General features: G+C 39.9%; 2 protein-coding genes across 10 annotated transcripts in view; one reads left to right on the top strand and one right to left on the bottom strand.

Annotated features, from left to right (window-relative positions):
• GALK2 (galactokinase 2) overlaps positions 1 to 24,076 on the top strand; it is a 153,713-nt gene extending 129,637 nt beyond the window's left edge. For all 9 annotated transcript variants that reach the window (XM_004010625.5, XM_042252487.1, XM_060418032.1 and 6 more), the window contains 2 exons: positions 14,377 to 14,578; positions 23,517 to 24,076. In XM_004010625.5, coding sequence (XP_004010674.1) covers positions 14,377 to 14,578; positions 23,517 to 23,724 — 410 coding nt within the window. In that variant the 3' untranslated portion in view covers positions 23,725 to 24,076. The remainder of the gene's footprint in view (positions 1 to 14,376; positions 14,579 to 23,516) is intronic.
• FAM227B (family with sequence similarity 227 member B) overlaps positions 23,950 to 24,967 on the bottom strand; it is a 216,494-nt gene continuing 215,476 nt past the window's right edge. The window contains exon 17 of the mRNA XM_042252494.2: positions 23,950 to 24,190. Coding sequence (XP_042108428.1) covers positions 24,068 to 24,190 — 123 coding nt within the window. The 3' untranslated portion in view covers positions 23,950 to 24,067. The remainder of the gene's footprint in view (positions 24,191 to 24,967) is intronic.

Raw genomic sequence — 24,967 nt, 5'->3', positions numbered from 1 at the left:
CCCTCCTGGTAAATGTTAGTTTGTTCTCTGTATCTGTGAGTCTGCTTCTTTTTTTGTTAAATCCACAAGTTGTATTTCTTTAGATTCTACATATAAATGATATCATACAGCATTTGTCTTTCTCTCTTCAGTCCATCTGCGTTGCTGCAAACGGCAAAATTTCATTCTTTATGACTGAGTAGTATTCTATTGTGTGTATGTTTATGTGTGTATGTGATATGTATATATCATATATATGTATCATATATGTTGGTATATATATCATATCTTCTTTATTCATTTATATGTTGATGGACACTTGGGTTACTTCCACATTTTGACACTTAAAAATAATACTGCCATGAATATTGGCATGCATGTATCTTTCTGAAGTAGTGCTGCTATGAGTGTTGGGGGTATATGCATGTTTTTGAAAATTTTTTTTTTTTTGATATCTACCCAGATGTGGAATTGCTGGGTCATATGGTAGTTCCATTTTTACTTTTTCTGAGCTATCTCCGTACTATTGTCTACAGTGGCTACACCAATTTACAGTCACACTACCATTGGTTATTTGTGTTCTTTTATAACCATTCTGACAGTTGTGAGGTGATATCTCATTGTGGTCTTGATTTGCCTTTCTCTGAGGGTTAGTGATGTTGAGCATGTTTTCATGTGGCTGTTGGCCTTCTGTACTTCCTCTTTGGAAAAATTAAGACATTCAAAGTTTTAAACACGTGAAATATCAATGGAGCGTCACTCATGGTGTAAATTCCAGATGAAAACATGACAGGGCACCACTCTATGTTAAGGGTAGAGACTGTGTATGGTTTTTTTTTTTTAAGTTTGAAGAAGATGATTCCTTGTATTGTCTTTAGGAGGCAGTGGGGTGGGAGAGACCACAAGAATGAACATCCCTCTGTCCATTAGACTTCTTTAATGTTACAAAGCCTTTCTTCTGTCAAGGACCACTGAGGCAACATTAAAAAGACCAGAGACTACTTCCATAGGAAAGCAGTACGTTTAGTCTTTCAATGGGAAACTATGAAATGTTCCAAGAACAACAGATATAAAATTCTAGTCAATTAAGACAAGAAATAACAAGGTATGTGCTTCGTTTTTGTCATTTAGACTTACAGGGGTAAGGGAGCCAGATGAAGATCAAACAGGAAAGAGTCATATGGACAAAAACAGAGGTAAAATGAATCCAATAAAGGGGGAAAAGGCTGACGTGTACACACTGCTTGTTTATGGAGAAGCACATACACAAACAGAGAAACCACAAACAAACTCATGCCTGTGAGCATTCAGTTCCCACCCTGGTTCCCAGAGGGCTGCACAAACACATTTGCAATCATGGGCTTCTGTGAAATAGCATCCTTATTTATCTTTTCAGGATGCCCATGCTCAGTCATGTCGGACTCTTTGCGACCACTTGGACTGTAGCCCACTGGGCTCCTCTGTCCATGGGATTTTTCAGACAAGAATACTGGAATGGGTTGCCATTTCCTACTCCAGGAGATCCCTCCTGACCCAGGATCAAACCCAAGTCTCCTGCATTGCAGGTGGATTTTTCACCCACTGAGCCATTGGGGACGCTTCCTCTTTTCAGTCTATCACCAATTATACTGCAAACACCTTGAGAATAGGGGCATCTCATTAGATGTTTGTGAAATTGAAACATTTTTACCTTCCCTAATTCTACACTTTGGAAAGTCTAGGTGCAGCATAGGCATATTGTCTTTAGTACTCACCACGAGGCTATTAGGAGAAGCTCCCCGCTACGAGTTCACCCCTCATCCAGTACCCAGGTCACCTTCTTGGTCTGCTCCAGAGCACACTGTTCAGAAGCAAACTCTGGGCAACATCCTATATAATCTAGTTGGGATTAGAATTTTTGTGTGGCACATAACATAGCTTCTCACTTGCTTAAACTGTTGTTGTATTTGGTAAAGTACTACTTTTGATCAGTATGATTTGCCAGTATTTACTGGCAAATAAATGAGTAATGTAAGAGAACAGAAGCAAATTTTTATTCCTCTATTCAACTGGTACTCAGTTGAGAGCAACTATTCAAGCATTGTGCTAGAGACTATGCATTAGCAATCTGTAAGGCCACAATAGTTCTTGCCCTCATTTACTTATCATTTTGTGGGAAGAAAACAATAAAACAATGATTAAAGTGTTCTGATGGAAATATACCACTTATTCTCAGATAACTACTGATTTATCCTCTGCCTCTCCTTCCTCTTTGTCTCTTACGTTTTTGTTCTCTCTTTAATTCAGTTCATGGGAGAAAGCAAAGACAAGAACTCCTTCCCTTTTAGGTTAAAATTCCAGCACTGGCCAGCTCTAGGCGAGTGTGACCATTGTTTTCCATAGTCCTTCATTCAGTTCTAACCAAGATTTCTGCCCAACTCCCTGAGCTCTTTTTCAACTGACTTGGGATTGTCTGCTCCTTTAATGTTTTCTAAAAAACTGTTGGGGCAGTTCTGGGAAGTTAATGGGAAACTAGTTTCCTTAAGAAAGAGAGGCAAACAAAAATGCAGCTCATCCAGCCAGCAGTTCCAGCTTCTTCCTCTGCTTCTGGGATGAGAACCTGCTCTATTCAAGACAGGGTGTTAGGCTGAGCTACAAAGACAAAGATGGGACAGTCTCTGCCCTCCTAAAGTAGTGTGTGATCAATTAGAAGGGAATACATGGTATTCAGTGTCTGGAATGTTTGGGGAGAGCTTCATGGAAGAGGGGCCTTGAGCTCTGGGGATTACTAAGCTAGTCTGGGTAGCATACAGACATGGGCCTTTCTTGGACAGGCAGTGATGGAGTGTGGTATCACAAGCAAGGCATGGTATCAACACACCGTAAAAGGTTGGAAAGGGTCATGAACATTCAGAAGACCCGTTGTGTCTCACTGGATTAGATTGTGTGTGCCCTCATTTATTGGACCATGGAACAATAATGCAGCATTTGATACAAAGAAATATTGGGGAACACCATGATCAAAATGGTGATTAGGGAAGTTTATTATGGTAGCTGTGTACAGGTTGATGGGCTTCCCTGGTGGCTCATGGGTAAGGAATCCTTCTGCCAATGCAGGAGACTGAAGTTTGATCCTTGGATCAGGAAGATCCCCTAGAGAAGAAAATGGGCCTGGGAAATCACATGGACGGAAGATCCTGGGGGGCTACAGCCCATGGAATTGCAGAAGAGTCAGATAGGACTCATTGACTGAACAACAGCACCAACAATACAGGTTAATAGGCGGTAAGAGGGAGACCGGTTAGAAGGTAGAGCAGTTGTTCAGACCTGGGATAAGAACCCAAAGTAGGAAAGTAGAGAATGAGAAGAAAGGGAGCACTGGACTCTGTCTTGTCATTTGAATGGCGCTGGAGTTAACAGGAGTTTACTATATTGCCAGAAAGCAGAATGCAGCTGACAGTGCCTGCAGCAGAATGAAGCAAAGGTTTCAAGATCAGAGGAGTAGAATTTATTATAAAACAGTGCTGCCTCTTTCTGCTCCTGAAAATCTGAGAGAGGGAAGCTATAAATATGTGGGGATGCTGTTATTCTCTACAGACAAGATGGCATTATGCTGTGGATTTGAAAATATTCACAAGTGCCTCTTGGAATGTAGTTTTCCATGGATTAATGTGGTTTGTGTTGAAAATGCATATATATATATATATTTCATCAGTGGTTTTGCTTTTAAAATGAGGTAGTTAAAGACTTTTTTTCCTCTTAAATGTAAAATGCTAACTTAATTTAATCTTTGCAGCATGGGAATGGGATATTAATGTGGCTGAAAACAGCTGTTTATTTTTTGTGGGTTTGACCATTTCAGAAACTTCATATTTATGAAAAATATTATTACTGGGGAAATAAATCTGAAACTGTGGTCCAGCTTCAATGAGGACTGTATAGTGTTTTTCCATTCTACTGCTTAAATACTCCAAAGATTCTATGCCTCAGAGCAGGGACTTACTATAACTGTACTGCATAGGAAAATAGGCACTCTGGAGTGCATTCTGAAGTGGTTTCCCCCATCCACCTCTGCATGGCTGTTCTTGGAAACCAACTCTTAGTTTAGCCCAGTGGAGTTATGTGTTTGGAGAGGAACTGGCTAGTAGCGTGCAGCCCCATGATTGTGCAAAGACAGCTAAAACCACAACTGCTTTTAGTGCCCCCCCTCAAAGAATGGGAAAGCATTTTGGGGTATGGGAGCCTCAAAAAGATTAATTATACACTTACATGATAAGATTTCCAGTTCTCTCTGACCAGCCTATTTATTTATTTTGTTTTGATTAATTATCCCAAGATGAAGTTTTTATCCAAGTTAAGTCCGATTCCCAAAATATTTATCACTTTTAGTTTGAAGACCAATGCTCTGTGTTCTTCCAGCACCACACAATCTTTTTGCAGTTTGGTATTACGAGGCTTATGCGAAGAAACTCACTGTGTTGAGAATGAGGGAGATGACTGTCCAACTCTACTCTGCATTCCTCAGACTGATAGGAGGGGCCACTCTTAAGGGCATACACGGACTAATGTATATTCAGAGAAATTATCAGGGAGGGAGACTTGAAATCCAGTCATGTGAGGGGAACTGGGTGGTTGGTCTGCAGAAAAGATTTAAATGCTAACAGAGCTGTGGTACTTCACTGCTGCTGGGGCAGACACTGTAGCTTAACTACCTGGCATCCAGGCCTTTTCCTGGGGAAATCTGTTATGTGCATGCTGGAAAAGGAAGGAAGGTTTGCCTCCTATGGTAAAAGTTGAGGGGTCAGATTTTCCTCTCACAGGTCTTGTCACCTGAGTGTGAGCAAGAGTCCTTGGTTCCTCCTGTGTCCTGGCACATGCTTATGTTTGGGCTTTCAGTCTATTAGGCAAAGGTCCATTGACAAAGCATCTAGAATCCAATGTTATATCCAGACTTGTGGAGGAGACCTCAGCAATGGTCCTCACTGTCTATTTCACTTGGCGCCTGGCTCATTCCCACCTGGATTCTCAAATTCTAATAGAGATTAGGAATATGTAATCCTAAAATAGATTTTGTGAGTTCTCTAATACTTTAAAATTAATTCCTTTCAATTAAGTTAGTTCATATAGGTTTCTATTGTTCAGAAACAATAATTCTGACTATATAATTGCTAAAGACCAGTGATCTTTTCTTGTTTCCAGCTTGAATTCTTAACTTGAATCCAAGGATAGTGTTCTGGAAACTGTATGTTGAACTGTGTGTAGAATTTCATATATTCATGCACTCAGATGGGGGAGAGAAGGTTCATAGCTTTTATTCTATTCTCAAAAGGCTCTATAACCCTAGAAAGGCCAAGAACCACTTATGTACAGGATACAATGTAAAACCTTACTTAGCATAACATATAAAGCCCTTATAATCTGACCTCTGCCTTGTTGTTCAGTCACTAAGTCAAGTCTTACTCACTGTGACCCCAAGGGCTGCAGCACGTCAAGGCTTCCTTGTCCTTCAATATCTCTTTGAGTTTGCTCAAACTCATGTCCATTGAGTCAGTGATACCATCCAACCATCTCATCCTCTGTCACCCACTTCTCCTCCTGCCTTCAATTTTCCCAGCATCAGGATCTCTTCCAATGAGTTGGCTGTTCACATCAGGTGTCCAACTATTGGAGCTTCAGCTTCAGCATCAGTCCTTCCAATGAATGGTCTGGGTTCATTTCCTTTAGGATTGACTGATTTGATCTCTTTGCTGTCCAAGGGACTCTCAAGAGTCTTCTCCAACACCACAGTTCTAAAGCATCAATTCTTCGGTGCTCAGCCTTTGTTTATGGTCCAACCTTCACAGCTGTACATGACTACTGGAAAAACCGTAGCTTTGACTATATGGACCTTTGCTGGCAAAGTAATGTCTCTGCTTTTTAATGTGCTGTCTAGATTTGTCATAACTTTTCTTCCAAAGAAAGAAAAGACTTCATGGCTGCAATCTCCATCCACAGTAATTTTGGAGCCCAGGAAAATAAAGTCTGTACTGTTTCCATTCCCGCCCCCCCCCACCCATCTATTTGCCATGAGGGATGGGACCAGAGCCGATCTTAGTTTTTTGAATTTTAAGCCAGCTTTTTCATTTTCCTTCTTCACCTTCATCAAGAGGCTCTTTAGTTCCTCTCTGCTTTCTGCCATTAGGGTGGTGTCATCTGCATGTCTGAGACCTCTGCCTATTGCTTTTATCTTTTACTGTATTTCTTGTTGCTACTGGTCTTCATCCTCTTTCTATGCTACAGTCATATCCAAGTCCTAGGAATTCTTTAAAAAGCAACTTGTGCCCATCCAAGTACTAACCAGGCCTGGCCCTGCTTAGAGCACCTCATGGTTTTTGATCTCCATGTTTTTGTTCATGAAGTTCCTTCTGCCTTAATTTCCCATTCCTTTCACCCTACCTTTTAAGTGGTTTGCTGGACACCTAACTCATCTTTTAGACTTGGGTGGTTTCACATTTCACTGGTGGACTCTGAAGATCATGACCACTATTCCCCATCCCTCAGCCTACCTGCTTCCAGCATTGCCAGTAACTCTGTCAAGCTAGTAGCTGGTATGAATGTCTCTTTGCCCTCCTGGGGCATTCTCTAGAGTCACTGAAAGTTGCTGTGCTGCCCAGGCACATCTCTGGGGAGAAGTTAACCCCTCTAGGGGCAACGATGGCATTGTTTGTGAATAAAAGACCCAGGCTTCCCTTCCCTTGCATAGGTGGACCTGTTCCCTTCCAACAGGTTGGAACCATGGTTCTCCATGGTTCTTCAAAGAGACCCCTGAGCAATTGGGCAGTGATTGTTCACTGTGGTGACTTGCATATTAAACACCTTTATTGACTCATTGGAAAAGACTCTGATGCTGGGAGGGATTGGGGGCAGGAGGAGAAGGGGAAGACAGAGGATGAGATGGCTGGATGGCATCACTGACTCTATGGGCATGAGTTTGAGTGAACTCCGGGAGTTGGTGATGGACAGGGAGGCCTGGCATACTGCACTTCATGGCGTTGCAAAGAGTCAGACATGACTGAGTGACTGAATTGAACTAAGTAGACTATTACTTCTTTTTTTTACTAAACATTTATTTTTTTTTATTGTAGTAGGAACACATATGAAATCTATCCTCTTAATAAATTTTAAGTGTACTATACATTATTGTTCACTAGAGGTGAATGCTGTACAGTAGGTCTCTAGAGCTCATTCATTTTACTTAGTTGAAATGTTTTGTCTGTTTGTCTACTGATGATTAACTCTCTCTGTTTCCCTCCCCTGGTCTCTGGGAACCACCATTCTGGCCTTCAATTTTATGAATCTGATGATTCTCGCTAACTCATATAAATGGTACTTGTCTTTCTGTGTCTGGCTTACTTCACTTGGTATAATGTCCTCAAGAGGTTCATCCATATTGTTGCATATTGTAGAGTTTCTTCCAATTTTAAGGTTGAATAATATGGTGTTGGAGAAGACTCTTGAGAGTCCCTTGGACTGCAAGGAGATCCAACCAGTCCATTCTAAAGGAGATCAGTCCAGGGTGTTCATTGGAAGGACTGATGTTGAAGCTGAAGTTCCAATACTTTGGCCAGCTGATGCAGAGAGCTGACTCATTTGAAAAGACCCTGATGCTGGGAAAGATTGAGGGCAGGAGGAGAAGGGAATGACAGAGGATGAGATGGTTGGATGGCATCACCGACTCAATGGACATGGGTTTGGGTAGACTCCGGCAGTTGGTGATGGACAGGGAGGCGTGGCGTGCTGTGGTTCATGGGCTTGCAGAGTTGGACACGACTGAGTGACTGAACTGAACTGAATATTCTATTATGTATACATCATTTTTCAATCCATTCATCCATTGATAGACATTTTGATTCTACAGCATAGCTATTATGAATAGAGCTGCAATGAACATGGATGTGTTAATAATTCTTTGAGATCCTGGTTTTAGTTCTTTAGGATATATACCCAGAAGTGAGATTGCTGGATCATAGGACAGTTCTATTTTTAATTTTTTGAGGACTCTGTGCTGTTTTCCATAGAGGCTGCACCATTTTGCATCCCCCCCAGCAGTGTGCAAGGGTTCATTTCTCCACATCCTCACCAACACCTGTTGTCTTTTGTTAAGACTATTACTTTTTGAGAGTAAAGAGCTTATCTTATTCATTGTTGTTCCCTTGGTATTATTAATAAAACTGGCATAAAGTGAATCCTTATCCATGTGTAAATAACATAAGATATGAGAGCTTTCTTCAGATCTCTCAAGGGCTGTCTTGTGTTTACAAATGTCTGTGGAGCAGAAATAAGACCAAAGAGTAGAATTTACAAGCTGTGGACATTTCTTCCATATGGAACTCTCAATGCACCGAAGGGAGGGGACCTTCCTTAGTAGCAGTGGTTTGTTGTTGCGTGATGACTCACTTGGTTTGTCCACTCGTCTGTCTCTAGCCAAGAATTCCTGTAATAGAGAGTTTTATGGCAAATGAGTCCCACACACAGATGCCTACAGAGACCAGGCAGACATGTGAACCAGTGAGGCAGGCCAGGCATAAGATAATTGGGAATGGTGGGAAGAACATGGAAATACACTGCCTGCCCTGTCTAAATGGGCTGGCTGCTCCTCAGCTCCAGCCAACAGTTTTGCAAGAAGGTAGGTTCACCACTGCCAGGCCTTTTATTTTTTTCAAGGGAAAACAGAAATCTGGATTCTTAAAACTTCTCAGTTTAAAAAGTATGTGGGTCAAGAAAGCATCACTGTGGTTCATTATTGACCATGGTTGTGAGTGTGCAACCTTTGTGTAATGTATGTAGCAGAGGATGTTAAAGCCTCAGGTGTGAGGACAGCCTCCTCAAGAAACTGGCCTGGGGTCTGATCAGTTTGCTCCCTCCAGCCCATAAACATACTCTGCCTGTTCCCAGCTTGGGCCTTTGGCCATCCTGTCCTCACGGCAAGGAAGCTCTGTGGCTCTGGCACTTCCCACTATGGCTCTTTTTCCCAAAATCCTATCTTCTTGGTCCACCTCTAATATTTCCTGCTCTTGAATATCTGCTGCACTTGGTCATTGTCCAGTGGTCTCATAGTCTGTATTATTTAACTGAGTCATAAGTCTCTCATAGTAGGGGCTTCTATTTCACATGTCTTTCCTGTCATTTGTAGCATAGGGTTCTTGCAAGAAAGATGCTTGCTCCTTGGAAGAAAAGTTATGACAAACCTAGGCAGCATATTAAAAAGCAGATACATTACTTTGCTAACAAAAGTCCATCTAGTCAAAGATATGGTTTTTCCAGTAGTCATGTATGGATGTGAGAGTTGGACTATAAAGAAAGCTGGGCGCTGAAGAATGGATGCTTTTGAACTGTGGTTTTGGAGAAGACTCTTGAGTCCCTTGGACTGCAAGGAGATCGAACTAGTCAATCCTAAAAGAAATCAGTCCTGAATATTCATTGGAAGGACTGATGCTGAAGCTGAAGTTCCAATACTTTGGTCACCTCCTGATGCTGGGAAAGATTGAAGACAGGAAGAGAAGGGGACGACAGAGGATGAGATGGTTGGATGGCATCACCGACTCGATGGACGTGAGTTTGAGCAAGCTCTAGGAGTTGGTGATGGACAGGGAAGCCTGGCATACTGAAGTCCATGGGGTCGCAAAGAGTTGGACATAACTAAGCTACTGAACTGAACTGAACTTGCTCTTCTGAAGCTGAACTTCCAGTGTTGAGAGATAAGCACAGGCCAGTGAACAAATAAGCATAAGAAAATTGGACAGTATTTGTGAGAATAAATAAAATAGTTTGGGGAGAAAAAAATAGGATGGAAAGAATATGTGTGTGTGTGTTTGTGTGGGTGTGATTATTCTGGGTTGGAGATGGGAGAAGGTCTTCCTGATGCTGTGACATCTGAGACTTGAATGACTATGAAGGGCTAGCCATGTCAAGATTAGGGGAAGAACATTCCAGGACAACAGAACAGCTGATGCAGTGGGTCCAAGGCAGGAGCCTGTGTGGTGAGCTGGAGGCTCAGCAAGGAAGTCTTCGGGAAAGGAAATTTTAGAACTAGCAACTAAATTATTCAAGTGAATTTATTGTACAATTATTACTGTTTAAATGTATATGGCTGTGATCATTTAGATCTCAGAATCTCTGCCATGATTTCAGGATCAGATTCAGTAATTACCAAAGATTCACAGAGGAGAAAATGATTGTGTTAGAATTCACATGATATATCCTACTTTGAAGCCTCAGATTTCCCATGGATAGGATAGGACACTGGCAGTGTTTCAGGAAAATGGCACCTGGTATTATGTTCTTTTTTTTTTTTTAATAAAGTTTATTTTTTTATTTTTGTTTTTTTACAATACTGTATTGGTTTTGCCATACATTGGCATGAATCCACCACGGGTGTACATGCGATCCCAAACATGAACCCCCTCCCATCTCCCTCCCCACAACATCCCTCTGGGTCATCCCCGTGCACCAGCCCCAAGCATGCTGTATCCTGCATTGGACATAGACTGGTGATTTGATTCTTACATGATAGTATACATGTTTCAATGCCATTCTCCCAAATCATCCCACCCTCTCCCTCTGAGTCCAAAAGTCCGCTCTACACATCTGTGTCTTTTTTGCTGTCTTGCATACAGGGTCATCATTGCCATCTTTCTAAATTCCATATATATGTGTTAGTATACTGTATTGGTGTTTTTCTTTCTGGCTTACTTCACTCTGTTGGTGTTAGGTTCTTAAACTGTGTTTGTGTTGGAAGCAGTCATATAGCAGTGGGCATTCATGCAGTAAGAAACAATTCCTTCATCCTTTAATAACTGCCCTCAAGGATTATAAGAGAGATGAACATCCATTTTAAAAGTTAACTGGACAAGGACGAAAGCTCTGTCCACAGAGTTTCAGATTTTCCTGGATTTTCTGGTATCTATACAACAGAGACCTGCTGAATTGCCAGCATATAACAAGCCAGAACCCTGGGTCCAGAGAGCATTTGTGATGTCCAGCCAATGCAGAACTGCTTTCCCTCCCGAAGGGTGGTCTCCAAATCTGTTGTAGCCTTTGGCAAGATGTTTGTATCACAACTGAAAACAGATGCCCTTTCTGCCCTTTCCTTTGTTGTCTGAGTTACTACTGTTCAGGGGTTGTGAGCCATGGCAGTCTCTCACGCACCTTCAGAATGCCCAGCGAGAGTCCTCATTAGACATTCCTGTCCTGAAGCCTTGCTGTGAAACGCTTGACAAGAGTAGACACAGTGAGGTTCTAGTAATCTGCTCAGTACCTTCTGAATGTTTCTTATCACAAATCAGAACACTAGTCCTGAGGTTTAATATAAAAAAACCCCACATCTCTCTAGATAGTTTCTGCTTGAGAATATTTAATCCTAAAGGAAAAATATTTAATCTTGAAGAACTATGTAGTCCTAGAGGAAAACCAAAGCATGCTGTTGCTAATGGACTGTTTGTTGTTGTTGTTGTTGGTACTGAATTTTATTATAGGATATATTTGTATTTCATATATATATATGACATTGACATTCCAGAGTATCAAAAATCACTGTAAATTCTTGATTAAAAGGGACTTATTAGACATAAGACTGAATATAATGTGTAGACTTTGCTTGGATCCTGCTGTAAATTGACTGAAATTGAAACAACTGGGAAAATTTAAATACAGATTGAATATGAGATGATGTTAAGGAATCATTGATAATTTTGTTAGATGTGATAATGATACAGAGGTTATGTAAGAAAATATCCTTATTTTGTAGAGTTGCACTCTGAAATATATAGGAAGGAAATGTCACATGTATAATTTATTTTAAAACACTAGCAAAATATTGAAGCAAATATTGCAAAAAATTATTGTTCAGTCTAGGTGATGGGCATATGGAACATGCTATTGTATTTCCTTTGTTGTCCTATATATAATTTGAAGTTTAAAAAATTGCTCTGCAGATTGTGACATAGCAGAGCAATTTGTCAGCTAAGTAGCACTATTTTACAATGTTAGTGGATGTTGCTTTATTGTGCCTTTTGTGCTGCAGCCATAAATATCAGTGGACCTGGAAACTAGATGATTTTTTAGAAATGAGACATTACAGTATATTGAAATACCGATATTCAATATTTTCTTCTTATGTATGCCCTCCCCCCTACCCTTGTGCTCTCATTTTGCAACTTGGCCCATGATTAGGGAGGTGAAATAGTTCACAAATAAAACTGAAACATATAGAATCCTAAAGCTAGAATTTTAAGCATCTTGTTTCAATGTCAACTTTTAAAAAGAATATTTTTAAACTATAGTTACCAAAGTCATTTTCCTCCCTTTCAAAATGTGTATTCTATAATCTGGATTATATTCAGTTCAGTTTAGTTCAGTTGCTCAGTCGTGTCTGACTCTTTGTGACCCCATGCACCACAGCACACCAACCAAGCCTCCCTGTCCATCACCAACTCCTGGAGTCCCCCAAACCCACATCCATTGAGTCAGTGATGTCATCCAACCATCTCATCCTCTGTCGTCCCCTTCTCCTCCCACCCTCAATCTTTCCCAGCATCAGGGTGTTTTCAAACAAGTCAGCTCTTCGCATTAGGTGGCCAAAGTATTGGAGTTTGAGCTTCAACATCAGTCCTTCCAATGAATACTTAGGACTGATCTCCCTTAGGATAGACTGGTTGGACCTCCTTGCAGTCCAAGGGACTCTCAAGAGTCTTCTCCAACATCACAGTTTAAAAGCATCAATTCTTCAGCACTCAGCTTTCTTTACATACATGGATTATATTAACATGCATAAAATTATTGGTACTGTCTAATGTAGATACATGCCTATATATGGCCCATCTTTTCCTTTCTCTATTCAGGGATTTTGAAGGAGTTCTTGTTAAATCTACTAGTGCTTTTTCTTCAGACAACTTTGTTGGAGATGCTATGTGCCAGTATTGGGTATTGTTAAGACTTTCTTACTTTAAGATATTTTGATACCTAGACCCTAAAATAATATATTTTAATATATGACAATTCTCAATAATATGTAATATTCCCATTTCCATTGAACCTATTGATGGAAATAAATTCACACTGTAGTGTGCACTGAGTCACATGACCTGGTTACTGATGGAGCAAAGCATGTTGTTGTATTTTTATCCCCACCTACATTTAACTTGTAAGTTCATTTATTGTCTTGTTTTTCATCCTATGTAGTATCAGTAGTTGTAGATTCAATACCAAAGGGAATCTGGCTGTCCCCTTTCCTCAACTTGTACATTTTTAGTAAGCTGTGAGTATAGGCACTGTACTTTTTTTTATTTTAATAACAGTGTCTAAATGGAGGCATCTTGATTTTGAACTGGAGTTAAATCATCCTTCTGAATGTTCAGCAGTGAACACAAGTTGTGCACTTGTCGTGTGAGGCACTGGTGAAGGTTCTATGGAGTACAAGGTTGCAGACTATCAGATGCATGGAACCAGGAGACCTGGTTTCTGTCTTCAGGCAGAATTAGCCTCTGTGTATTTTTCAAGTTTTTCCCAGAGGCACCACACCTACTCAGCCACTGTTCAGCATGGGTGAAAATGGTAAGAAGGTTTTGGTTGTTATTCAAGGGAACATATGAGTACTATAAGCACAGTCATTGCAGTAGGACATGTTTCTACAACTGAAGTAAGAGTCATTCCGGATAATCTGGAAGGCACAGAAATACGTCAAGGAGAAAGTAAAGCCACCCACAATGCACCACAGAGATGATGACTGTTAACATTTTGGTGCTTTCTTATAATTTTTTAAAATTAAAATGTACAGTTTTATATTTTATGTTTTCACTTAATAATGAACAATTTCCCATGGAGTAGTAGGATGCTTTAGTAGCAATAGTATAGCATAATATTTTTAACAGATGTAGCATGATTTTTAAAATATTTTCTGTTGTTAGCAATGTGGATTCATTCTTAGTTTCTGTTGTGATAAAGAATGCTACAGTATATACACATATATACATGTGTTTTTTACACACACACATACAGAAGTAATTGTGCTTATCTCTAGGAAACATTTTTATAAATAAAAGTTCTAGTATAAGCATTTTCAGGGGTTCTTTCTGGTGGATCACAGAGGAAAGAATGTGGCTCTGGGGTAAGAAGTCATGACTTGTTCTGCTCTGCCACTTTCTAGATGTGTGAACTTAAAGTAAAATTGACTTGAAAAGAGTAATTTAGACTATAAGGAAATCTTTCAGAAAGACCTATTTAAAATCTAAGGTATTAATAATAAAGACAGAAATGGAAGTTCTCAGTAACTGTATTTTTCTTTGCAGTGACTTGTCCAGTAACTCTTTTTTTTCTTTTGAATTTTTTTTTTCCTGGCCAGTAACTGTTTCTAACTCTGTCCATATAATCTTCCTTCCTAAGTGCTCACCTTCAAACTCTACCAGCGGGCAAAGCATGTGTACAGTGAGGCTGCGAGAGTGCTCCAGTTTAAGAAGATATGTGAAGAAGCACCTGACAACATGGTCCAGCTGCTGGGGGAGTTAATGAACCAGAGCCACATGAGCTGCCGGGACATGTACGAGTGTAGCTGCCCTGAGCTGGACCAGCTGGTGGACATCTGTCGGTGAGGCTGAAAGAGCAGTGTGGCGGGATGCTACCAGGGAAACTATTTAATGGGGAAAGAAAGTGGGATGCCACCAGGGAAACTGTTTAATGGAAAAAAGCAGCATTTTTGTAATCTTCTCAGTGAAGGAAGATCCTTCCCACTTTGTATCAGAGGGTTTGTCTGTGACATACAGCTAGACTTGTTCCCTCCTGAAAATATGTAAGATAAAAGACTGGAGACTCAACTCCATGGCTTTATGAGGTTCCAGGTTTGGAGTCAGTTCTTCAAACATCATAAAAAAAGACTTTTCCATTTTTGGATGATGTTTCAGGGAGATTTTCTCAGACACAGACCCTGTTGTTACTTTCTCATGGTATTTTAAGCAATGGTTTCCACTACACTGCAGCTCCACCAGCATCTCCTGTTTGGTGTCCTAAGTTTAACAGTTTTATTCAAAAGAGGAGAAAGAAAGGAAAGAGGACCTCAAGCCTAACAGAAGTGTATCAGGGGAGAAGATGCTGTAGGAATTACTCAGAGGCAGCATTTCCTGTTTTCCAGGTTTAGGTTAGACAATTTGGGGAAAAGGATTGAAGAAAGTCCAGTTTATGAATGGACAGTTGAAACACAAATGTAAAGAGGAAAACTCTTTCATAAAGCCTGAGAACAACATCCTTATAATTGCTGGAGAATGGGGATAATAGAGTAGAATGGTTCTTTTACCCAGAAGGGAACTCGTTGACCTTGGAGGACAGAAAGGGAAATTGGGAGAACTCTCAAATGGATTGATGTTCTTTCCATTGTGAGAAAGTCATAGAGAACTGCCTGCAATTAGCAATGAAAATATAATTAACCAGTTGGCGCCTGCGGCTTGCCTCACTCATTGCCACACACCCAGCCTGAAAAGTTTAAACCAAGTAGCTCCAGTGACTGTAAATGGCATGTATAACCCAACTTGTTGAGAGACTTGAACACAACCTTGCTGAAAATCACTCTGTCAGTGTTTCCTCACTCTCTGCCAAAAAAGCTTTCAGAGCTTGTTTCATTGAAAATACTCTTTTCTGAAACTATTAAGGACAGATATTGTTCAGTTCTGGAAATAACAAGAAGTGGAATGATTTCTGCATAAATTAAGCAGAAGCATCTTTGCTAAGAAGGTAGTAGGATAGTTTGGATCCCATCTGAAAAGCAAGGGAGGGGTATTTGCCAGCCTCCTGGAATTCTCAAATGGACTTTCTTGTTCTGGCATGGTCAACGAGCTCTTGTCTTTATGCAGCATACATTCACATGGGTAAAGAGGAAAATGACAACTGAAAATAGAGTGGCACTGATAAGTGTTACGAAAAAAATAGAAAGGCTGGCGAGTCCTAGGGGTGGGTGGGTAGTCTTTATATTGATGGGCTGAAGAAGGCCTCTCTGAAGAGATAGTTGGGCAAAGACCTGAAGGAAGTGAAGAAATGAGAACCGTGGCTGTCACACGTGAGGAACAGTCCAGGAGGAACAGTCCACATGGAGGGCAGCATAGGAGGAGAGGGCAGCAGGGGATGAAGTAGGAGAGGCCATGAGGAGGAGTCATACCCCTGAAGCTTGTTGGCCATTGGAAGGACTCTGAGTGAGAAAAGGTGGCAATGGAAGGTGTGAATTGATTTTATGCCAGATGTTCCTTGAAGGAAGAGTCAAGAATATTGCTGTATGGGTGAAAGTAAGGAATCAAGATGACTTCTGGGTTTTTGACCAGAGAAAATTTCCTTGTTTCTGTGAAAGACATATTTTGGGGGGCCAGGCTTCACATTTCTGGGTCAGAATGATCTTCTAGTTCCATAAGATATGAAAGCAGGAAGAGGCCTTAGAGATCCAAGAGAATTCTAAGAGAGTAAGAGATTGGAACAAGGTAACATAATGAGTCATTGGGAAAGCCTAGCTCCCCATCTAGTATATATATATATGTTTTTTGCCACACCTGTTTCTCTCTCCTTGGGTTATACTGAAAGTGAAAGTGTTAGTCAATCAGTCATGTCTGACTCTTTGTGACCCCATGGACTGCAGCCCGCCTTCCAGAATATATATATATATTTTGAAAGTGTGCTTCTAGTGGAAGATTTAGTGGCTGTGTTTTAAAAGGGTAGAGAAGAACATGCCTTTTGCTTTTTTATTTATTTGTTTTTGGAAACTCCTTTTCTTAATGGCAGCTAAACTGTCTCTGTCTAGACCATTTTCATCTGCTGTACTGATGATTTTCAGTTGGGTCTGGTGAAAGGAGCTCACTCCCTTTTTTTATGGTTGTTTTGTTTGGAATTGCTAAGTATCAAAATTACTTTCTTATTCTATATGGACTGTTTGGACTGAGTTTCCCATATTGAAAGATTACCTTTTGGCATGTTGGAAATATTGGCTAGAATAGTTGTCTGGTCTCTTAGCTTCTTAAATAATTTTCTCTTTGCTGTCACTGGGGGCAGCAGGTGATATTATCCAAATATGCCAGTTGATTACTAGTTACTAAAGGTCTTGAGTAACAGAGCAACCTCAGAGGAGGATACTCTGGGAGAATTAAGTAGATGTAGTCATTAATGCCATGACTTCCTATTCAGCACATACTTTTCATAGGGCTATTTGTGTCCCACAGAAAATGGTATTTAAATTCCATTTTCAAAAGCTCTGGTACTTTCCTTTACGTGGATGTATGAGGCAAAAAGGGAGGAATGCAGAAGAATGCAAGATAGTGGTAAAACAGAATGGTTAACACAGGAGAGAAAGACAATAGGAGAGTTCAGTTCAGTCGCTCAGTTGTGTCCGACTCTTTGCAACCCCATGAACCGCAGGACGCCAGGCCTCCATGTCCATCACCAACTCTCGGAGTTCACTCAGACTCATGTCCATCGAGTCAGTGATGCCATCCAGCCATCTCATCCTCTGTCGTCCCCTTCTCCTCCTGCCCCCAATTCCTCCCAGCATCAGAGTCTTTTCCAATGAGTCAACTCTTCGCACGAGGTGGCCAAAGTACTGGAGCTTCAGCTTTAGCATCATTCCTTCCAAAGAAATCCCAGGGCTGATCTCCTTCAGAATGGACTGGTTGGATCTCCTTGCAGTCCAAGGGACTCTCAAGAGTGTTCTCCAACACCACAGTTCAAAAGCATCAATTCTTCAGTGCTCAGCCTTCTTCACAGTCCAACTCTCACATCCATACATGACTACTGGGAAAACCATAGCCTTGACTAGATGGACCTTAGTCGGCAAAGTAATGTCTCTCCTTTTGAATATGCTATCTAGGTTGGTCATAACTTTTCTTCCAAGGAGTAAGCATCTTTTAATTTCATGGCTGCAGTCACCATCTGCAGTGATTTTGGAGCCCAAAAAAATAAAGTCTGACACTGTTTCCACTGTTTCCCCATCTATTTCCCATGAAGTGATGGGACCAGATGCCATGATCTTCGTTTTCTGAATGTTGAGCTTCAAGCCAACTTTTCACTCTCCTCTTTCACCTTCATCAAGAGGCTCTTCACTTTCTGCCATAAGGGTGGTGTCATCTCCATATCTGAGATTATTGATATTTCTCCCAGTAATCTTGATTCCAGCTTATGTTTCTTCCAGTCCAGCGTTTCTCATGATGTACTCTGCATATAAGTTAAATAAGCAGGGTGACAATATACAGCATTGACGTACTCCTTTTCTTATTTGGAACCAGTCTGTTGTTCCATGTCCAGTTCTAACTGTTGCTTCCTGACCTGCATACAGATTTCTCAAGAGGCAGGTCAGGTGGTCTGTATTCCCATCTCTTTCAGAATTTTCCACAGTTTATTGTGATCCACACAGTCAAAGGCTTTGGCATAGTCAATAAAGCAGAAATAGATGTTTTTCTGGAACTCTCTTGCTTTTTCCACGATCCAGCGGATATTGGTAATTTGATCTCTGGTTCCTCTGCCTTTTCTAAAACCAGCTTGAACTTCAGGAAGTTCACGGTTTACATACTGCTGAAGCCTGGCTTGGAGAATTTTGAACATTAGTTTACTAGCGTGTGAGATGAGTGCAATTGTGCAGTAGTTTGAGCATTCTTTGGCATTGCCTTTCTTTGGGATTGGAATGAAAACTGACCTTTTCCAGTCCTGTGGCCACTGCTGAGTTTTCCCAATTTGCTGGCATATTGAGTGCAGCACTTTCACAGCATCATCTTTCAGGATTTGAAATAGCTCACCTGGAATTCCATCACCTCCATTAGCTTTGTTTGTAGTGATGCTTTCTAAGGCCCACTTGACTTCACATTCCAGGATGTCTGGCTCTAGATGAGTGATCACACCATCGTGATTACCCATGTTGTGAGTATCTTTTTTGTACAGTTCTTCTGTGTGTTCTTGCCACCTCTTCTTAATATCTTCTGCTTCTGTTAGGTAAATGGTAAATGAAAAAGGTCCAAATTAAAATGGCAACACTCTTAAGCCCTGGTTCCTTCTGCAGCTTTATGACTATCTTGGTGGGCAAGCAAGTGTGGGATGTGCTGGGAAGGACCTGGCAAGGCCTGATGTGGGCCACTGGTACCATAAAGTCATCATCTGATAGAGTACTGTTTTGTTTAAGAACCACCACCACCTCCGTAATTCCCTGTCTCCTTAAAAAAAGTTAACACCAACGGGCAAGTTGTGACTAAGACGGGGCAGCCTGAGAAGGTTGGTTGCCTTGTGGTGATCAGAAGAGGGAAGCTGAGGTTGGGGAGGAGCACTGCCAGAGACTCTCTTTAGACCACCTTCCCTGGTCCACTTGCGGCACTTAAAATTCGGTTAGCTTTTCAGAAGGCCTGCTTGGAAACTGTTTGCTTGAAAAGACAACTGACCGACTGAGTGAATGAAGGATTTGATATGTAGAATACTTGGCACTATCTACAATCTTAATGTGATCTGAGCTCGGTGTCTCCAGGTAGCTTGTCTATAGGACAGCTTTATGACTCAAGTGGAGAGAGGTGGGGGAAAAAGGATAGAAGAGATCACAGATGTTTGAATTTGTTACAGCTGAGCCTTTTACTGCTTTTCAAGAGAAAATCAGTTTAAAATCCAAGGAAAGGGCCGGAGAGGGAGAAGGAAATTATACTTATTCAGTTAGACTGCTTATTTTTTAAATTAAATTAGAAAACCTCAATTATGTGAAATAATGAAGAAAATAGATGAAGCTTGCCCAATTATAAAATGATTCTTTTAAATAAACTAAATGTAAATCTTAAGGAAATGGGATTTCTTGAGGAAAACAAAACAATTTTGAAACCAATTCAATTATATGTGAGACAGCTCATTCTTTATAGGTTCCCCTGGTTATATAATACTTAAAAAATAGTTAATGCCTTTATTTCCATTTTAACACTTGTTAAAATTAGAGAGGACTCACTGAGGTGTTATTGCCCAAGCTACTAATGAAGATAAATGACAAGTTTTAAAAGACCAACAAAGGTTACAGAAGTTCATGTGTGGGCTTCCTCAGAAGTCTTCCCACAATTTTATTCCATGGCTGGCTGTGCAGCTTAGCTTCTTGCAGCCATTTTCCTAAGCAGGTGGGAGTAGGGAAGAATGAAGTGTAAATCCACCTGTGTGTGCTCTTTTCCTCATGATCTTATGGGCTAATCTGAACACTGTCAAGAAAAAGGAAGAGAGCCATTCAGCTGCCTTAGGGGCTCGCTTCTCTTTGGGTTTCTGTCCTCCATTTATTGTCCCCCTGCTCCTACACTCCCTCGCCCAATATGTATGCCATTTGCAGGACAAACCGACTGGTCTTCCATGACCTCTGTGGCTTAAATTTATAAAATGGATATATGGTTATATTTTCTTATACTTTCTCATTTGAACACTGTTTGAAGTCTATGGTTTCTTGAATCAAGAGCAATCTGAAAGTGTTTCTAATAAAAATCATAGAAATTGTTCTAGAAGCTGTGTTTTCCTGAGATTCTAATCAGAAAATTATATACTTAGAGCAGAAGCTAGAAGTCTTTCCAGAAAAAGAGTACATTACCGATGATATGTATATATATATATAATACACATATAATTGTTTCAAATTGTTTTATTTTACTCAATATATTTAAAATTTAGCTATTTCTTACAATTGACATATTGTTTATTTAAGATAGTTATTTTATAATTGGGCAAGTATCATTATTTTCCTTTATTATTTTACTTTGTTTCACATAATTGAATTTTTTAACATTAATTGTTAGAAACTCCCAAATGCCTGGAATTATGCTGTGCTGGAATTAGATAATAACCTGTCCCTAAATTCAAGATTTTCTGAAATAATATCTATTTATAAAATATATCAATATATATCTTAAAATAAAATTGAATTAAAATGCAAGGCACAATTCCCTGCTTTCCCTCTGCAGTTTGTGGCAAAGTTGGGACTTACTGGTTCTCTCCCGATCTCCTCCCTCAAGGCCACCTGTGATCCATGCCTTACTTTAGTCAGTGCTTTATGGTCAACTCAGTTCATTTAAAAGTAGGAAATTTTATTCAGGCTATACTTAGGTGTCTGGAAAGCTGATTATAGAAGTACACTTTTTAGTGATAAAAGGGATCAAAGGGGACATTCCTTATAATCTATATCTGCCCTAGTCTTTGTTTTGTAGATCATGCCTTATAAGGCTGAGGCTGCTTTTGTTGTTTTGACCAAACTTTCCATGTTAGTCCTAATCAACTGACCATAAGCATCAAAATGATATTTGGAATTTTAGGGGTTTGGTTTTCCTAGTTTTTGTATTGCTTCTCTGATGTGCCATAGCTCAGGAGCTGTGTTTTTAATGTCTCACTAGTTTCCTAGGAAAAAAATGCAGTTGTGAAAAGTTCACTCAACACCCTTAGCTCACCTACTTTTTTCTTGATTTAAAGCTTATTGGTTTACTAACTCTGGCTCTCTCACACAATTTCTATGGCTACATACCAGCAGGGCACACTGCAGGCAGTATCTCGCTGCCTTTGTGAGTGTGTATAACTGGGCAGGCTGCTGACTAGCTGTTGGGGCAGCGCCTGGTTTGTGATCACAAGTACCACTGACTCAGGGGTAGAGGGCTGTTTATAATAGCACTTACCGTTCTCTACAGGGGAAATTTGAGCCCTGATGATTTCAGAGCATGTGGTTGATGCAATCTAGTTCATTTTCATTTGTAGCAGGCAGGGTGGTGACAGAGCAGCTCTGGAGACTTAAAAGTGAATGATTTACCTAGAAAGACTTCTAGTGTCTGCCCTCTGGAAACTGGCAGGAGAGTCAGGAAAATAGGCCCCCTGGCACAATTCCTATGGGTTTTGCAGCCAGTTAGAAACACTTTCAGTTTGCTTTAGATTCAATTTTGAGACCACAGTTTTCAAAAACTGTTCAAATGAGGAAGTGTAAGAAAATATGCCTAGAAGTTCACTGAAGACCATAAAAGACTTGGTTGACTTGAGTCCAGAAAAATGGCATAGTTTGGGTCTTAGAAAATCAAATAAGAGGGCATACTGTTCTCTAAACCATACCATGCTGGCTTTGATGCTTAGATTTTAGTGTCTTTCAGAGATACTTCAGTGACACCTCTGTTTTGCTCAGCATCTTCCACAAGAAGAGATAGTTTGATATGGCTGTGTGACAACTTTTTTTTTTTTAATTCCACCAAATTGCAAACTAGCCCCTTGCCAGCCTAGGAACTCAAGATAATACTAGAATCTCAGGGTAAGTGAAAGTTTTCAGTTTAGGCTCCATTTACCTACTGGGCCATAAACTGAATGTTTGAAGGGCAGGAGGAGATGAATAATGTATTTGCTTACAAGCATTTTTGTTTTCTTCTCTAGACATCTACTTTCATATGAAAAACATATTTTGATGAATATAACAGATGATGAAAAGAAATCAACTGAGAAAATCATTGAGGGGGAAATGAATTACTGATGTACAATAATTCTCATGTCCTAGAATAGGGGTAATATTCTATTGATATTTTCCAGGAAATAAAGTAGCTCATTTAGATGGAAAAAAGGGACAGAACTGTGCTAAATTAATTATGAATTTCTTAATCTGCTATGAATTTGGAGTAAATTTTATTAGGATGAATTTGGAAGCACATGTAAACTGTTCTTGTCAGGATAAATTGCATCTTTTAAAGATGAGTGATCTTTGTACTTGTGTAGGGTCTTTCACTTTGGTATAAATCTTAGGTTTGAAACTGTGCTTTGTTGATGGTGACTAAAATTACCTCTTGTTGCACGGAGGCTTATATAGTCATTTCCATCTCAACCACACATTTTGTTCAATGAGAAATTCCGAGTCCAGTCATCAGAACCAGCTCCTGAAGGCACAGGGAAAATGGGGATGGACGTGCTGAACCACTACCCTCTTGTGGAAAGGTCTGCATAATTTCCCTTTAGAGATTAGTAGGTAAACTAACTTTGAGTTTAGTAACATTCTTTGTTGATAAATTCATTTAGCACAAACCTAGGCTATCTTTTCTAGGTGACTGAATGCAGCTTAAATAGCCACCAGAGGAAGCTCTGACTTGTATGTGTAAGACTTGCACATTAAATTTTGATTTGCCCTCTTATGGAGCAACCTTCTGATTCATACTGTTGATTATGTGTACTACCTGTTTTCTTTTTACTCCCTCTTCTTGATCACCTGAAGACTTGTTATATAACTCTTCAAATGCTGGCTTTATGGAATCAAGACTACAGGGGGTTATTGCCAGCCCTCATGAAACAGGAGTACTACAATTTTTACTAAAGAGCTAAAACTTGGGGCTAGTTTTAGATACAATTAAATTTCAAATCACCTTCTGATAATAGTACAAATTTTGTAATGTCCTAAAATGTTTGACAACACTGAAAAAAAAAACCACCACAAAACCCCACAAAACAAAGCACACCACATAATCTCTCCTTAGTTCTCAGAGTATTCTGAAGCACCAGGAAAATCAACTCTCATTTTCATTTGCAAGTTCTAATTTTTTCTCTCATTGTTTTAGGAAATTTGGGGCTCAAGGATCACGACTTACTGGAGCAGGATGGGGAGGCTGCACAGTTTCAATAGTACCTGCTGACAAGCTGTCCAGCTTCCTGGCGAATGTGCACGAAGCCTATTACCAGAGGAGCAACCGAAGTTTAGCGCCAGAAAAGCAGAGTTTGTTTGCTACCAAACCTGGAGGTGGAGCTTTGGTTTTCCTTGAGGCCTAAACAATGTAAAAAATCTCCAAGAAACTATTTAGAGCATTTAGGGACTGGCAGGACTTCTTATGCCACAGTAAATTAATCCTCCTTCTGTTTTGTATTATGAAGAAATGGTTGCTATTATCAAGATATATTTCCAAAGAAATGGTTGAAAGCGCCCCATGATTCATAAAGATGATTTTTCCACCTGAAATATGTTTTCTACCAATAAGGACAAAGATTATGCTTGGATAGAGATCTCTTAAGATAATTTACTTAGATTTATTGATTTCAAGAATTTTAAAGACACATGGTAAGAGACCATCAATCCTGGTACCTCATAGATTCTACCTGAATTAAACATGCATTCTTAAATACAGTTTACTTCTGGTTTCTCCCGGCGTTCTTCTTCCTCAGGGTCTTCTGTTGATGATGACGATGATGATGATGACAGTGATGCCAAAAATTCTCTCTCCGTTAGAGCTTCAAAACGCTATTAAAATAACACACCATTAAGGATTCACAGATTTTTCTGGATATTGTATACTTGAAAGTGAGATTCTCCCAGTTATCAACTTGAGGGAGATCACTTAAATTTTTTTCAAAAAATGGATTCAGGAAGAAAATCCCAGGCTGATTTAATTTTTTTAACCATTTGATATCATATAAACAATTACTTTAAATTCTTTTGGCCCTGAGCTTTCTCTATAAAAAAGAAACTTTAGATAAAAAAAAAATACTTCAAGTTCTTATCTCTGTGCACATGGAAATAAATAATTATCCAAATATTAATTCAGATAATTCAATTTATTCATGGAATTTACTTTATTCCCACTCTATCCTACCTTTTTTAAAATGCCTCTCTAGTCCAGAATGCAGGTTTACTATTCTAGGAAAATCCATCTGTGTCTTGTTTCCATCACTGTATGTCTAGCAAGGCTTGTTTGTATATGTGAACCAATGTAGGGCAGGTGTGAGGCATGCAGGCAAGGTATGAAAAGGCTGAGAGTGGGTTCTGGGATTGGGTAGGGTTGTTGGTAGATGCCTGTTTATCAAAATGGGCAGAAAGTTTGGCCTCATGGTTATGGTTAATGAGTGGCTGTCCCCAGACAGACTATAGGAAGGCCTCCCTGAATTATATCTCAATTTAGACCAAAAAGCATTTTGCTGGCATAGTCAGATAATTGAGGGACAGCAGTTATTTGGCATAAATTATCCAGAAGTTTATCACAATTTTCTGTTATTCTCAGCTTGGTTTTGCTCAAACACT

This window comes from Ovis aries, chromosome 7, assembly GCF_016772045.2.
Source record: "Ovis aries strain OAR_USU_Benz2616 breed Rambouillet chromosome 7, ARS-UI_Ramb_v3.0, whole genome shotgun sequence".
In the NCBI taxonomy this organism is placed as follows: Eukaryota; Metazoa; Chordata; class Mammalia; order Artiodactyla; family Bovidae; genus Ovis; species Ovis aries.
The sequence above is the reverse complement of the archived record's forward strand: the minus strand, read 5'-3'. Positions and strand labels throughout refer to the sequence as shown.